The 17,458-nt window shown below is 41.4% G+C and overlaps 1 protein-coding gene across 3 annotated transcripts; it reads right to left on the reverse strand.

The window, feature by feature from the left end:
- Position 1: 1 nt before the first annotated feature.
- Positions 2-5,493, reverse strand: LOC133912963 (probable E3 ubiquitin-protein ligase BAH1-like 1). 3 transcript variants are annotated; one of them, XM_062355965.1, is made up of 7 exons: positions 5,398-5,493; positions 3,445-3,660; positions 2,587-2,831; positions 2,252-2,515; positions 1,347-1,484; positions 566-624; positions 2-470 (listed from the first exon to the last, which is right to left on the reverse strand). In XM_062355965.1, the coding sequence occupies exons 2-7, from the start codon at positions 3,653-3,655 to the stop codon at positions 365-367; spliced, it is 1,023 nt and encodes a 340-aa protein (XP_062211949.1). In that variant the 5' UTR covers positions 3,656-3,660; positions 5,398-5,493; the 3' UTR covers positions 2-364. The 3 variants fall into 3 exon arrangements, with proteins under 3 accessions (XP_062211949.1, XP_062211950.1, XP_062211947.1); XM_062355966.1 differs by having other exon boundaries at positions 5,394-5,470; XM_062355963.1 differs by lacking the exon at positions 5,398-5,493 and adding an exon at positions 5,128-5,364.
- Positions 5,494-17,458: the final 11,965 nt, after the last annotated feature.

Genomic DNA, 17,458 nt, shown 5'->3' on the forward strand with positions numbered 1-17,458 from the left:
GTAAAGTGAATTGCTTTGTATTTGCCATTGTTTTCAGGACTTCGAAAATAGTTAAATGAGCGGGTAAAATGTAGTTCTACATGTCAAAATGCATCACATTCCAACACTTAACTTTATAAAGAAATACAACAGCCTACATTTTTCCAAATCTGAGCCAGGTGGACAACAGCAGAATGCAATGGATCTGGCTTACTTCCTCCAGGGCTCAAATAAAACGACCTCTGTTATAGCAAGGCAGTTCCTTGGTTGGCACTTAACAAATGTTATCAGCTAGAGAAGAACCCATGCTAGAGAAGCTTTGATGGCCATCTTGATGATTATTGACGAACATTAGCATTACAAATGGATTGGTAAGATTGGAACTTCAGATCCCCATTGATAGCATCGCCTGTGAGTCCCAGTATTCTTTGGATTGCTTCACCATCTCGGTTCGTTCTTCGCGGAGTCTCTGCCTCCAGTAATCTTTGTCCCTGATCAAACAAGAGATGCAAATTAGATCTAGAAAATATAAGATATCATTTCCATAATTATTGTTGAAAAAGAGAAGTAGGTTAAATTCCAATACCTTGTTTTGAGGAGCAACTCAAGTTCAGTCATATGCACGGCATGGCCAAACACACCAACCTGAAAACCATCAAAACCAAATCATTACCATGGAAGTTGAAGCAATGTATGGAATACAGCTTCCATAATTTACAGGGCAATTCATTATTTAGCACTAAGCAGTAGTTCAAGAATAAAAAACAAGTTGGTTAGCATGAAAGGGAAGACAAAATATGGGTGATGTAGCGAAGGAGATCCAAAAGAAAACAGATCAGAAATGGAAGATGCTAGGAATATCAAATTGTATTTAATAGTACATGATGATTATAAGATAAGGATTCTAGTAACCTAACATATACGTAATAGTAACTCTATATTTCTAATATCCTCCTCAAATATAAAACGTATGTAAAAACGTTGCATTTGTAAGAGGTGGCACTAGGTAATAAATTTAGACTAATACATCCAATAGCTATCTCTTCAAAGCTATCGTAGAGAGAGAAACGATGAGGAGGAGAGAGGAAGAGCTAGCGGTGGAATAGTCGAATAGATCTACATTGGAACGAGTTGCGGCATTCAAGAAAAACCCAGCTCTTATACCATATCATGAATAACAACTTGTATTCAATAGTAGTCCTGGAGACAATATATAGAATAAATGTGTAGTACACGATAAGAACTTTACTAATCTGACCTATACATGATAGATAAGGACTCTATATTCCTAACAGAAGATAAATTCCAGTGCAGCAAGGAGATTGAACAAGAAAGATGTTTGACGGCAAGCAGGATTGCTCACATACCGCTCGGCAAACAGGGCACTTGGCCTCCAAAGGTGCAGACTTGACACCCTGGAAGATGTAGACAGAAGCAGCACCACATGCACAAGCTTTGCAGAAGAGATGCCCACAGCCAAGTGCATATGGGTTGAACAAAGTGTCCTGTACCAAATGGCATATTTTAAGTGAAAAAAGTAAGCATAGATGGATGGTGTATTCTAGCAAACTAAAGGAAAAAATGCCAGTAGAGACAATATCTAAAGTTTCCAAATAGAATAGTTGGGGCAGGGGCGGAATCAGGCCCATAGCAGCCTAGGCTTCAGCTTAGAACTTGGATCTAAATTTCTATTGACTTTTACTGTACAAATGATAGACTTTCGAGGTTTAGCCTAATGGACCAGCCCAGGGCTTGGCCCATGGCTGGTTCCGCCCCTAGGATTGGGGTAAGTTTTCAACCTCTACAATCTTTCCTATCAAAAATTTCTTCAGGGACCATCTACTTCTATCATTTGCGTGCAGTTTGTTTACTAACCTAACCTCACGTTGGATTTACTAAAACAATAATGCATCGAAAGATTGAAGACACTTTCTTAAGATGGAAAACAGTATGCTATACGCATGCACAAAGCAGAATCTTATGCAACGACACTGCTTGCTTATGTCGACTGGCTGTATAGCCATAGTAACATGAGGCTGCAGGTACATTTTAGAATGCAGTGGCTATATAAAAGGCATCACTTTGCAGAAATGGCAATTCAAGAAATTAACAACTATATACTTTCTGTGTAAGCAACACCACAACTAATGTGCGCTACTGCAAAAATGAAATGGTTAAATCTAGCTACTTCTATACTTGGGTACAACCAGGCCACTCTTTTCTAATACAATTGTGATGCAACGAAAATGGAGGTTAAAGAAGAATATCTCACCAAGCAAACTGGACAAGTTAGGCTGTACTCATACTTCAGAGTTTCAGAAATAGTCATTGCCAGTAGTGGTTGTGCTCCTGTCAGGTCACAGGAAAAATTCTTGAAGAATCCATTCTTGAAGAACCCTCCAGGTTCATCAGCATCTGTATCATCGCAGTTGAGATGGAAAGCACCCAGTTCTATCAGCCAAGGTGACTGCAACAGTTCGATATGCTCAGTTTGCATCTTGCTCTTGAAATCTCTGCCACTCACAGAACCATGTATCTGCAAGATTAACCACATAAATAAGCTCAAAGACCTTGAACATGTCGTACGATGATCAGGAGATCATTTACCTTGTCATATTTCTTGAGAATTTTGCGAATAGCAATAGCATTCATGGTCACATAATTGAGAAGCAGTCTGCCTTCTTGAACCATGATTTGTTGATCATCTATGAAACACTGCCTAACACGCCATATGTAGCGTTGTAATCCTGAATGGACATGAATATGGAGGAGGCGTTTTACTCTAGAGCTGAAACAGCCTGCTATTTCTGATGCCTCCTTGGTGAGTTCTGTAAAGAACATCTGATCACACACTGAACAAGAAGATGCTAAAAGTCAGAACCACAGTAGTGCAGGTTGTAAGACAAGTTGAACAAAATCGAGAAAAGTAGCGAAGTCTAATGTTAATGACCTCCAGGAAAGTAAATTATTGTAGTAACACTATGTAGTTCCAGGCTTCCAGCTATGAGATTAAATCATTGGACCTACAATACTACACAGTTACGCCAAACAGACAACTAGCTATGAAATTGCCTCCTGTATAGAACTATTAATCTTTGAAAAGCAGAGAAACTAGCTGTACAAAGTGAAATATGACTTCTTATTCATTCACTGAAAGGGAATGTTGACTATTGGCATCTATTTTGATGCTTAGAACTTGCATGTCATAACTAGTAAGCTAACATATTCGTAAGTATAGAGATAGTGATCTTAAATCTCGTTTTATCTAGTCAGTGTAAAATTAATTCAATTTGTATTTGGTAAAAATATGATTATTGGGTCAGATTTTTTAGTTGTAAATAAAATCACATGTTGGATCGAAGTACCAAACTAACATGCAGATGCAAAAGGGATAATTGTCAGGTATGAAAGAAAGATGAAGGAATTATGCATGGTCTGCCTTGTTGGACTAAAGGTTGGGCATACATGTGCATGAGTTGCATTCACAAACTTCTGAAGATTCATCGTTATCCTCCAGCTGCTCATCACCATCTGCGCCATCTGCTTGCAATGAGCGACCAACTTGACATCTCTTCAGCACCTTCTTGAGGCGTTTGTATTCTACATGGGAGCATTTTCCTAGGTACTTGTCCTGCTCTGCCCGGAGATACTCCTCATATGTCGCACCAAACTTCATCTTGTCTGCAGAAAAGTCCTGATTATTTAGCTATAGCCATGCAATGTTGAGGAGATTATCCATTATGAAATTCTAACAACAAAGTAAGTACAGCAGCAGTCACTTATTGCATTATGCCATATAATGAATATAATTAATACAGTATTGTGTCTAGGATACAACTAAAGAATGTTCCAGCTGTATTTATTACCAATGCAATAACCATTCGATTTATCTTTCAACTCCAAAATCGGAATCTTTTTTAACAAGGAAAATGCATTATCTTCCAGAATACTTAAATGTGATCAAAATAAGCCTTGCATGAATTACTTAACTGATACACATAACTGTGATATACAAAAGAATACATGGTATATAATCCAAATTGCAATGGATTAAGACAAGAAATAAAATGGTAATTCGTAGATCATAAAAGTAAAAAGTGTAAACTTCTGGTACTAGAAAATCTAACAAAAAATATAAACTGGTAACTGTTGCTGCCTGCTAGATACGCCATTATTGCTGGGCATACTGATGCTAACTGTGCTGCTTTCAGTTGCAGTTGCTGCTGCTGATAACATAGTCTTACCCCTCACTGGAATTGTGATAAAAGACAAACCTTAAGGATAAGAAATTAAGAGGCCCAACAGACACCCGTAAACGAATTCTCTAAAAATATCCTTCATCTTCAATATTTCATCTAAGGGTATGTGGTCATATATGTTAACTCTAAATTCTTTCATGCATGAGGAACTGATTTTGAAGCAATATTATAATCGTGCACATGATACGACAGCTGACTTTAAATCTAAAAGGAAAAAATTTGATCTTATCGATCCAACACGCCGTATTAAAACAACATCAGTGCCATATTCTAGAAGAATGTCAACATCATTACACGAGAAAGCGATGAAATATTTAAGTTGATTTGATAAAGCATTTGCCTTTTCTCTAGAAACTGTGTAGCTTTGAACACACAGGTAATTAGATAGATTAAACATATTGATTGAAACGCCTTAATTAAAAAACATGGATTTTTGACGTTGCAATGGAGCAGTGGATCAGAACAGGACTAATAAAAAGGGAATTAACTAACTGACAGAAAATAAACGACATGCAGAGAAACAAAAAGAAAAGAAACGACTGAAGACATGACGTCGACCAACCAAGAGTATCGATTCCCGCAAGAATCGAGAGGACGAGGTAGAAGAAAAAGAATGGATTCAAATTTCTCATTGCCGGCAGGTCCTTCTTTTCATCGGGGGGGGGGGGGGGGGGTCGATTCAGGAAGGGAAGGCCTGGTACCGGTACTAGGACGAACGACTCTTTAATCTCGATCGCCCACGCGGCACGCCGGCGCAATAGCAATATCCTAAACCGGGACCAGATCACGGCGACCGCACGGCGCATGCAAGAATCATGCTACGGAACCATCCAGACGCCATTACCATCCCCACGGAACGATCGAGTCGAGCGGCGGCGCGTGGGATTACCTGCATGGATCAGAGGAGCGCGCAGGGCAGGGATCAGGAACCAAGATTGCCGCCGTGCAGAGGCGGCGGCCGCGAGGGAGGGGTAGAGACTAGGCGCTTCAGAAGAACGGCGGTGGCGGCGCTCGTGCGACGCGCTTGCTTGCGCTCGAATCAAACCCCTCTCTCTCTGTCTCTCTCTTCCTGTTCGGCGGGCAGGGCAGGCCACCTCCGGCTCCGCTGCATTTAAAACGCGGCGAGCGCCAGGGCCGCGGGGGGAGGGGGCCCACCTACCAGGGAGATTTTGGGGATCCGTTGCGTAGTTGGCCTTTTCCTCGTCCCTTGTGCGCGCAGGCTGAAGAATCCCAATTCCGACGGCTGCGGACGGGAATGGAGTGGAAGAACGCGCAAGCCAGGCCTTTATGGCACTCTGGACGGGTTAGGGGCGCCCTGGGCCCACCTGTCTGCTTCTTTTTGCTGCCGTGATGCTGCTTACTGTTTGCTTGCAATGGTCATCATTACCGGGCAACAACAACAGCATAGCCATGATTGCCAGGTTGGACGGCAGGGCATTTCTTGGACGGTGCTAATTAGCGCACGCACGCACGCGAGAACGGCTGCTAGCGTATAGGAATGTAAGTAGGTATATAATATGTAGTTTTTTTTAATTTTTTTAACTTAATTAATGGAAGTGAATAACTAGTTTAATTTTTAGAGTTTTAGACCGACGTAATAATAATATATATATATAACTTGCATTCTTACTTGCGCATAATCCGATATAGATGATGTTTGTGGAAAAGCCACATGAGCCTTTTTTTTACACAGTTCGACATCTTGTTTCCCTTTTCGTTTTTTTTTGGCAAGGTGCGTCTCTCGTTCTCAACATTTTCTCTGAATAATTTTTCTCCAAAAATTTTCTACAAAAGCTTATAATTTCTTCTACTTGAAAAGTCGGTAGTTTTCTTTCCTCCCACATCAAACTTATTCTTCCGCTCCTAATTTTTTCCCGTTACCTTATTTTTTTTCACATGTCCCTTACCTCCACGCCCCTGCTCCTCCGCACGGCCGACGGTGCCGCCACTCCTCCATGTAGCCCTCCGCTCCCCCGCTCCTCCACGCCAGACTGCACCTATGCGTGCCCGACCACTGCCCCCTTGCCATACCGTGCCGCTTCCTCTATATGCCTAACCACGCCGCCACGCCCTCGCCCCTCCGCACGACCGACGGCACCGCCACTCCTCTATGCAGCCCTCTGCTCCCTCGCACCTCCATGCCCCCCATCATGCGTGGCCCCGCTGCCAAGACGCGGTGCCTTCCCGTGTGGACACCGCCGAGACACAACCATCCTCGCTCGTGGCCGTCGCTGTCACTAAGCTAGATATCCGCTCCTAGGTTGGCCTGACGCGAGCGTGTCGAGTCTTTGAGGCTTAGTTTGCCTAATGGTGATAGTGAGGAGAGTCCATCAAACTGATGGTTCAGCCTGTTCTGGCATTTGTAAGATATATTTTATGATCTGAGAATGCTTGCAACAATACTATACTTTGTCAGTCTATTATGCTTTTGTCTGTTATTTTCTTGTCGATGAAATAGGATTAGCATAAGAAGATGTAAAAATTGATAGGTACATGTTGTCATCGTTCTCAAGACCATACAATTATGTATCTGCCAACTTGAAATTTTAACTAGATAAGCTATTAGATGCGCAACCCTCGAGTACTCGAGAAGATCATAATAGTAAGAAAAAAGACTAATACAGAGCTTAGAGCATATCGGATTTTCTGTAAACTTTTATCAACTTGCGCATTCAATCAGCACATAAACATGAACTCGATAGAGAGCACAAGCAAGGCTGACTAGCACTTCAGAACCCTTTTGGTCGTTAGGTGTGAGATGTCTGACAATCTCTATGCTGTTATGCCTCTTGAGGTATAATTGTCCGTCATCGACCCAACACATGTCTCCATTGGTTCTATTCAATGTGATCGACGCAAAGCCAGATAAAATTTTGCAAAAAATATGGTATTATGATGTAGCCCCTGACTCTATGGTTGAGGAAGAAATTACTCGATCAGAGAGTAAAAAAGGATATGCCTGTACTATTGGTCGATAATGTAGTCGAACAAAGAGTAAAGTTCCAGCATCGAAGGTATGCGATGTAGCCCCCAACTCTCTGTTTGATGTGGCAATCAAGACAGAGAGTAGAGCATATGCATCAACACACCATCCTCGACTAAATACTCGAGAGTGCAAGCCCCCGAGCATTATTGTTTTAACTGCAATGTGAATATCGAGTGAGCTCAAACCGTTGGGTAGGTGGGCATTAAAAACCCACTCCCATTTGTGCTCGTTTTCACCGCAATCTTGATTTGACACGTCATAATGACTGCTCATCCCTCTTTGCAGAGATTAGACAAGCCATAATGCCATCATGACATCTCGACTTCGCCGAACGCGCTACACGCCCGAGGCAACACCATCGTTTCGGATCCTGACGACTACGTTTATGCAGTAAGACCAGTTCCCCCCGCTATAAATAGAGGGGACTCGAAGTCGTCTGTCTTTCATATCGCCCCCCTTTATTTCCTTTGCCCATTGCCTTCTAGGATTTGTAGAGCTTAAAGCCATGGCCTCCACTCCATCTCCACCTCGTGAACTAATCCCAAAAGTCCTTTCCCCTAGGCCTCTCGCCATGGTCCCTCCTGAAATCATCATCGTTTCCTCCAACAACGAGGACTCTAATGGTAGGCCTAAGAAAGAGAGGGAAGAAGCGCACACCGCAGATAATTGTCGTCCCCTCATTCAGCGTATTTGCCATGACATCAAGACCTATGCTTCAAGCCAGACGGCGTAGCACTCCGCACGAGGGAGGATTGAGGATGGTGGTGATCTCGACCAGATCATCGACCAAGCCGCCATCGAGGTCTTCGGTGGTGGAGCCTTCAGGTCATCACCGGCTAAGGAGGCATGGTCGTCTTTTCCGTCGACAACCGCCAGATCGCCCTCACACCACGCAGAAGACCACTCGGCATCACCGGCGTCGATCAGTAGCTCTAGCAGGGTCTTCGCCTCGGCCACATTCCCCGGTCCTTATGCTGGTTGGTGGCCAGTCCCTGGAATGATCAGCTACCGCCCGAGGGAGGAGTATAAAAGGTTCCTCAACTCGTTCAAGGACGAATAAGGTTTTTTGAAAGATCTGAGCTGATCCTTTCTGTCAATTTTGCACTAGCCACACGGATTAGAGTGAAAAAGAAAAACTATGTAATCGAGTAGCTAACCGAATCGAATGTAATCGACTTACCTGTAACCTATCTTTTCTATGAATAAAACTTTCGGTGTTGATCGATGTTCCACAAGTGCTCGAGTATCTCGCCGTTCGGAGTAGATAGCCGTACCGACCCAGGTCGAGTGATCTCGACTACTATGTAAGGTATTTCCCACTTAGGTGATAACTTGTAGCACTGGGCCTATTTCTGCACCTTCCGTAGGACGAGGTCCCCAGCAGCGAGTTGCCTGGGTTGAATTTTCTGGCTTTGATATCTACGCAACGCCTGCTGATACTTAGCCGCTTGAATAGACGCTCGATCTCGGTACTCCTCGAGTAAATTTATGTCATCCGCTCATAGGTGCTCCTACCCTTCTTTAGAGTAACTTTCCACTCGAGGTGATCCGAACTGCAACTCAGTCGGGAGCACCGCTTCCGCTCCATAAACCAAGAAGAAAGGAGTTTCACTGGTGGTCCTATTAGTCGACATATGAACAGCCCATAGTACCGAGAGAAGCTCTTTTACCCAGCGTTTTGAGTAGGCTTTCAGCCTGTCAAACACCCGAGTTTTGATACCCTGCAAGACTATACCATTAGCACGCTTAACTTGACTATTACTCTGCAGGTGAGCTACTGAGGCGAAACAAGTCTTTATGCTGAATTCTTCGCAGAACGCAATAAAGGTTCCGCTTCTGAACTGACTACCGTTATCCGTAATTATCCGATACGGGATGCCAAATCGAGTAATTATGCTCCTCATGAACTTCTTATCCGCTTCTGCGGTTATTTTTCCTACGGGTTCAGCCTCTATCCACTTGGTGAACGTGTCGATAGCCACGAATAGGAACCTGTAACCATCTTGGGCCCTTGAGAATGGTCCCAGGATATCCAAGCCTCAGACGGGAAAGGACAATAAAGAGGAATTGTTTGCAGAGCTTTGGTTGGTCGAGTGGTCTGCCTTCTAAAAAATTGGCAACTTTCGCACTTTTTGACCAGCTCTGAAGCATCCTGCAGGGCAGTCAGCCAATAGAATCCCTGGCGGAAAATTTTTCCGATCAAGGTGCGAGAAGATACATGATTACCACACGTGCCTCCATAGATATCGAGTAATATTTTATTGCCCTCTTCTCGAGTGATGCACTTCATCAAGATTATGTTACTCCCCTTTCGGTAGAGCTTGTCGTCTACCAAAACATATAGCTTAGATTTACGAGCAATTTTCTCTGCAGACGCATCATCATCAAGGATGTCTCGAACTTCGAGATAGGCTTGGTACGGAGTCATCCAAGTCGGGTCGTGTTCGAGTAGTGCAGCATCCGTGTCTGCGGGTTCTGCCTCGCTGACCTGACCAGACTGCTGGTCGGGTTGGTCAGCATCCGTTCGCCGAACTGTCGGGACATATGGCTTAAGGAGTTTCTCAACGAAGACCCCTATGGGTACCGGTGCTCGAGAAGAAGCGAGCCTAGCAAGTTCATCCGCACCAGAGTTATCACTCCTTCTGATGTGCGTCACTTCTAGCCATTCGAACATTTGCTCGAGCTTTCGTACCTCGAGTAACTAAGTCGTCATGTTGTCGTCCAAGCAGTAGTACTCCTTTTGAACTTGGTTTACAACTAGCTGTGAGTCTCCTTTCACAAGAAGTCATTTAATCCCAAGCGATGCAGCTATCCGAAGCCCGTTTACCAATCCTCCATATTCTGCAACATTATTAGAGGATTTAAAGTCTTCATCACTTCTGCATCATAGGTTTGGCACCGGGTTTAACAACTAGTCGATACTCGATCACCTCCCTGGGGACACCGAGCATATCGGACGGTTGCCATGCGAACATGTCTTGATTTTCCTGGAGGAAAGTGACAAGCTCGAGTTCCTATTTGGGGTCAAGATTGGCCCCAATCTTAACCTTCTTGGATGGTTCAGACGGGTTGAGGGGCACTACCTTGACGCAACCATCGGTCTTCTTATCATTGACGCCATCGCTGATCTTGCCTTTGGCGTCGTCGAACTCAGAGGTGCTAGCAAGACTTACGAACCTGGAGTTTTTGGCCTTGACGACATCTTGGTGCCTTTGACGCTTAGAATTTGCATCCTTGGGGATGATAGCTATTCGACCGAAGTGTTCGACCATATCCAGGCTTTGCTTATCACATTTGACCGTTGCGCGTTGATCCCCTTTAACTATAATTGCCCCCTTAGAACCCGGGATCTTGAGCATTTTGTAAGCATAGTGAACCACCGCCTTAAACTTTCCCAGCATTGGGTGGCCTAGAATCACATTGTACGACATCTCGAAGTCCGCAACATCAAAGGTCAGCTTCTCTGTGCGAAAATTGTCAGACGTGCCAAACATGATCGGCAACTCGATCCGGCCGAGAGGCATGATCGATGAGTTGGGAGTTATGCCGTGGAAAGGCTCGACTCCTGTTTTAAGCTCTGATATCTTAATTCCAATCTTATCCAAGGTTTTGGAGAAAATGAGGTTGAGTGAACTACCACAATCGACCAGAGTTCTGGAAACTTTGATGTTGAGTACGGTCGGCTGAACCACGATCGGGTATCGACCAGGATGTGGTATCACGACCAGATAATCGGTTTGACCAAAGGTGATCGACTATTTCGACCACCTGAGATACCGAGTGGGCCCAGTTAGAGCCAAGTTGACTTCTTGCTCGACCGCCTTGTATTGCCTTTTGGACTCGTACATGGTGGATCCTCCAAAGAGGTGCGTCAAGCTGTGGTCTGCCTCATGGAACTAGGGCTCGCTGCCCTCAACGTTTGACTTAGCCTACTTATTGCCACGCTCGGTGTTCACCTTGATATTTTCATCAAGCTTCTTCTTGAACTCATAGCACTCGTTGAAGTCGTGCTGGTTGCTCCGATGGATGGGACACCACTTCCTGCCACCTTGACTGAGGTCTTTGTTGTCCCTAGTGTTGCGCAATTTGTTCCTGTCGACAGCAGCTATAGTCGTATCGGGTCCCTTGCGCTTGTCACTAAGTTTGGTCTTCTTTCCTCCACTCTTCGAGGACTCGAGTTTGTCCTTGCTAGATTGAAGGTTTTTAGTGCGCACCTACGCTTCCACTCATTTCACGCACTTATTGGCTAACTCGAAAAGCTCTTTGACTGTACGAATCTTCTGAGCAGCCATCTTTCCACGTAAATCTGTGTCTTAAACACCTCGTTTGAAGGCAATGATTACCGACTCATCGGAGATGTCTGGGATCGTGTTACACTTGTCGCTGAACCGGTGGATAAAATCTTGAAGAGATTCATTGTCGCCTTGGTGTAGCTGGTGGAGATCGTTCTCCATTCCTAGGTGCTCGAATCTGCCTTAGAAATTGGCTATGAACTAAGCCTTAAGTTCTGCCCATGAACTAATCGAGTTGGGTGGCAAGTTTAGCAACCATGACTTTGCTGGTCCATCAAGGGCGGTTAACAGGTAATTGACCATTACTCGATTGTCACCACCGGCTGCTCGAATAACAGTGGTGTAGATCTGCAACCACTCATTGGGATTGATTTTTCCCGTCATATTTCTGGATCGAGCCCCCTTTGAACTTCTCGGGCCACCGAATTGACCAAAGTTCGTGTACGAAAGCCTCACAGCTTCCGTCGAACTCATCAGGAGGAGGTGGGGGGGACTGTCATGCCCGCCTCTTTGAGCAGGGGAGTCATGTCAACCATCCCCGTCCTATAAATCTACGGTCATAGTGGCGGTGATCATCTTCACGACATTCTTCACGGTGGTTTTCAGTCATTGTCCGTAGATCATGCCGATTGCGAGGAATACGATTCCTCAGGTCTTCCTGATTTCCGTGCCTATGGACGGGGCAGCTACAGTTTGACCCACATTGTCGTGTGATACATCTTAAATAAAAGTAAGAGGTATGGAAAGTACTATATGATTACCATGAAGGTTCATCTACCAATAAAGAAGTACATCAAGATTTATATAATAAAGAATACATGAAATTTGATATGAAGCTCGGTGAGTTTCTCAATGATTTCTTTGCTTGCTCTAATAAGATTCTTAGCAACATGCGTGTTGTTAATGTTGCATATATTGATGTTGAAAATGCACGACAACTGTTAGGAGCTTTAGACATGTCAATATGGGAGATGAAGGTGACATCTATAAGAGAATCTATGGTCATGAGTACACTTACATTAGATGTTTTTTATTCTAAATTGAAAACTCATGAGCTAGATGTATTTGCTAGGAATAACGCTAAAAAATCAAATGCTTTGGTCTCTCAACCTAGTATGTCTCATATTGAATCTTCTTCGTCAAGTTTTTCTTTATCTTCTATATCTTCACTAACCGATGATCAGCTTGAGTTGATTCCTGAAGAAGATTTAACACTTTGTCTACTCATTTCTCAAAAACATTACATAATGTGCGTATGTGAAAGAGAGGAAGTGGAGGTCCTCAAAGATTCTATGAATGTGGTGATCTCAACCATATTCATTCCAATTGTCCTAAGCTTGCAGATAAAGTATCAAAGGAGAAGAAGAAGAAGAAGAAGAAGAAGCACCCTTTCAACGACATGAAGAAAAAGAGCTTTCTCAACCGCATTGTTGTGCATCGAGTTCTTTCAGCACTTGAACAAGTCAACTTGAGTAACGTTGATTTGGATAGCAGCGAGGATGACACAACATCCAAGAGCAAGACATTGCGTGATTTGACTAGGCTGTGACTCATGGCAAGCAATAAAGAAAGCTGCACCGAGGATGAACTTGACAGCGACAGCAACGAGGTATTACCTACTTACGATGATTTATCTAATAATGTTGTTCATTTTGGTACGCTCTTAGAGAAATATAACAAGAAAATTAAGAAACATGATATTTTAATTGAATTGCTTAATTCTGCATGAGACTTAAGACTCTAATTCCTGATGATGATGCTTACAAGTCATATAACTTAATTTATTCTGAGCTTACTTTTCTTAGAGATATTCATGCTTCTACTCTTGAGAAACTTCGAGAAGAAATTGAAAAGAATGAGAAACTTGTTAGGTTGAATTGCAAACATGTCAAAAATGCTAGTTGTTCAACGTTTGATTTGCTTGTTTCAACTTCGTGTTCTAATTGCTCAATTCTTAAATTAAAGTTGTATGATGCTAATGTTAGAGTTTCTCAGATAGCTAATGACATAATTACTCATGAGGTTCTTTCATGCTCTAATTGTCGTAAACAAAAGAACCACATGAATGTTGCTTGTGATAAGTGCCTAGTTCTTTCTAAACAGGTTGATTACTTGAAAGGAATTTTAGAATATTTTTCAAAGGGAAAGAAAAATTTGAACCTAATTTTAGATTAATCTAAGTCAAGCACATGTCAACAAGGTTTGGATTTTGATCTCTATGCTTGTTCTAAGATAAATACACCCATTGTTGTTAGGGCTCTTGGTAGTGGCAAATTTGAAATATTTGCTGAATCTGAACATAAGAATATTGTTTTTAACGATGCTGGATTTCTATCTTCTGCAATGAGTGCAAATGTAACTTTTTCTAAATCCACATAATTGGTTAAGTACACTTACACTCATTGTGGTAGAGATGAACATCTAGTAGATTTTTACTTTAGACTAGCTAAAGTTTTAGGCTAGGTCTAATTTGAGAAAGACGTGTTTTATTCCTTGTGAGGTTGTGACACCTCACTTTGTGCCTTGGGTGAAACATTCACCATGAGCTTTTACTACTCGTGTAACTCATCATGAGCCTAGTTGGACTACTAGTGCTTCTTGAGTTGAACCTATTCGAGCTACTCGAGCTAAGTCTACTCGGGTTACTCGTATTTTACCTACTCGCATTTCTAGTTAGGTGACTCAGTACTGGATTCTTAAATGCTTTATTACTAACCCCAGTACTGAGGCATCGGCATCTTCTGTTACTTTGTAAGCTTCTCAAGCGAGAAAGGAGAACATATGATTAGTCGATTTCAGATGATTACACAATATTGCCGGTGACACAAATTAGTTTTCCTCCCGTACGTGCATCTTGTGCTGAAAGTGTTACTTCTGGTGATGTTTATTCTACATCAATTATTGCAAAAGGTATAGTGCAGGTAAATGATAAGTTTATATTCAAGGATGTTGTTCTAGTCAAGAATTTGAAATTTAACTTACTTGCTATCTCACAAATGATTGATAAAGACCTTGAGGTGTGCTTTAAGAAAAATGAATGCAAAGTATTAGATGTTTTAGGTGATCTGGTTTTTAGAATATCACATGTTTGAAGAGTTATTAAAGCCAATTTTGATGCATCACCTTCTTCTAAGCTTAGATTTCTTGTTGCTAATGTTTTTAAAGATCTATTCTTTTACATCGTAGACTTGGTCATATTAGTCTAGATCATCTCACTCGAGTTAGTGGTTTAGATCTAATTCGTGGCATGCCTAAGCTTAAGGTGATAGCGAGTTAGTTTGTTCTTCTTGTAGACATGGGAAAATGCATTCTAGTTCACATCCACCTAGTATCATGGCCATGACAAATGCACCCAGTCAACTTTTACACCTTGATACTGTTGGACCTTCTAGAGTTCAATCTTTTGGAGGTAAATGGTATGTGCTTGTTATTGTTGATAATTACTCTAGATATTCTTGGATTTACTTTATGACATCTAAGGATGAAGCTTTTGGTTATTTTAAAAGTTTAGCTCTTAGATTCTATATTGATCTCCCAGGATCCTTGAGAGCGATTAGAAGTGATAATGAAATTAATTTTAAGAATTCTTTTGTTGGTCACTTTTGTGCTAAAAAATGGATTGGATATCAAATTTTCATCACCTACAGTACCTCAACAAAATGGTGTAGTTAAAAGAAAGAATACAACTCTGATTGAGATTGCTAGGACCATATTAGATGAATTTTCTACTCTAGAAAATTTTAGAGTGAAGCTATATCTACTGCTTGTTATAATTCAAATCATGTTTTCTTGATATCTAAATAGGGTAAAAATTCATATGAGTTGTGGTTTGGACATAGTCCTAGTGTATCTCACTTTAGAGTTTTTGGTTGTAAATGTTTTGTGTTGAAATCTAGAAATTTGGATAAATTTGAGTCTAGATCAACTAACGATATTTTTCTTGGATATCATGCTCATACTCGTGGCTATTGTGTGCTTATTTTAGAAACTAACAAAATTGTTAAAACCTCTGAGGTAAGTTTCGATGAGGCTAGTCCTAGAACTAGACAAAATAATACAGCTATAGGTATACATATTTGGGGGTAGTCCGAGAGCATTTATGTGGATGATGAGAAGGAGGATGAGGATGAGATTTTAATTCCAATGACATAATTAACTGCACATCTCTTGACACCTTCGACTACTTTGGCTACAGTTAGACATCCTCAAGCTATTACATCATCTGTGCATATTGAAGGAGAAGAAGAGATTGCTTCTGGAGTCAATACTCCTTTGCACATTCAATGGAGTCATCCACTTGATCAGATGATTGGAGATTTGCATGAACGAATCACACGATCCAGGTTTATTGATTCTAGTTTTCATGCTCAGTCAGCTTGTGTTACTTCTTTGAATCCAAAGATGTTTCACATGCATTAGCTGATAAATTTTGGATCAATGCCATGCAAGAGGAACTTGAAAATTTTGAACATAACAAAGTTTGTAAGCTAGTCGCAGCTCCTTCGAGTCATAACCTTATCGGTTCTAGATGGGTTTTCAAAAATAAATAAAGTGATGATGGTATTGTTGTTAGAAACAAAGCTATACTTCTAGCTCAGGGTTTTACACAGATAAAAGGGCTAGATTTTGAGAAAACTTTTGCTTCAGTTGCTAGACTATAAGTCATTAAAATTCTTTTAGCTTTTGCTGCATCTAAAGACTTTAGATTATATCAAACGGATGTCAAAAGCACTTTTCTGAATAGCTACATTAATGAAGAGATTTATGTTAAGCAACCACCTGGTTTTGAGAATTCTAAATATCCAGATCATGTATACAGGCTGTCTAAAGCTTTATATGGTTTAAAACAAGCTCCTAGAGCGTGGTATGATATGTTAAAAACTTTCTTACTTTAAAAAAGATTTGTAATGGAAAAATTGGACAAGATGTTGTTTGTGCTCAAGCATGGTAATGATCAACTATTTTTTCAGATTTATATAGATGATATCATCTTTGGTTGTTCTTCTCATGCTTTGGTGTTCTAAATTTCTGAAACGATGAGCAGGGAATTTGAGATGAGTATGATGGGTGAACTTACATACTTTTTGGGCCTTCAAGTCAAACAAATGAGGGAAGTTACTTTTGTTCATAAAAAAAGTATACACGAGACCTACTGCGACATTTTAAGATGGAAAACAACAAGCCGATCATGACACCCATTACAACGACAACGACACTTGATCCTGATGAAGATGGTGAGCTAGTTGATCATAAAAGAGTATAGAAGTATGATTGGATCACTTTTGCATCTCACCACTTCAAGGCCAGACGTACAATTTGTTGTATGTTTGTGTGCACGATTTCAAGCTTCCCCACGTGCTTCACATTGACAAGTTGTCAAACATATTATCAGGTATGTTCATGGTACTCAAGATTTTGGCATTTAGCTTTCTGCTTCTTCATCTATTAGCTTAAGAGTTTTTTTTTTCTGATGTTGATTTTGAAGGTTGCAGAATTGATAGAAAAAGTACATCTGGTACATGTTATTTCTTGGATAATTCTCTTGCTATTGTCATCTAGGAAACAGTCCTCTGTTGCATAATCTACTGCTGAATCTAAATATATAGCTGCTGCTAGTTGTTATTCACAAACTTTTTGGATAGTTGCTACACTTAAAGATTATGGGGTTAATTTAGAGAGTGTTCCACTTTTATATGATAACACTATAGGTATAAGTATTGCTAAAAACCTGTGCAATATTCTCAGACTAAACACATTGACATCAGATTTCATTTTTTAGAGACGATGTGGAAAAAGGGAACACTGAACTTCTCTGTGTGGATACTAAATATCAATTGGCAGACATTTTCACAGAACTTTTAGATTCTTCTCGTTTTGCTTTTCTTCGAGGAGAACTTTGTGTTATTCATCCTATAAGATTATTTTGAGGGAGAGTTCTTATA

This window comes from Phragmites australis, chromosome 3 (genome assembly GCF_958298935.1).
Source record: "Phragmites australis chromosome 3, lpPhrAust1.1, whole genome shotgun sequence".
NCBI lineage: Eukaryota > Viridiplantae > Streptophyta > Magnoliopsida > Poales > Poaceae > Phragmites > Phragmites australis.

Coding starts and splice junctions, on each gene's coding strand:
- LOC133912963 (XM_062355965.1), bottom strand. CDS start 3,655: ATGAAGTTTGGTGCGACATATGAGGAGTATCTCCGGGCAGAGCAGGAC. Junction 2,832..3,444: donor TGAATGCAACTCATGCACAT/GTATGCCCAACC, acceptor CTTCTTGTTCAG/TGTGTGATCAGATGTTCTTT. Junction 625..1,346: donor AGTGCCCTGTTTGCCGAGCG/GTATGTGAGCAA, acceptor GATGGTTTTCAG/GTTGGTGTGTTTGGCCATGC.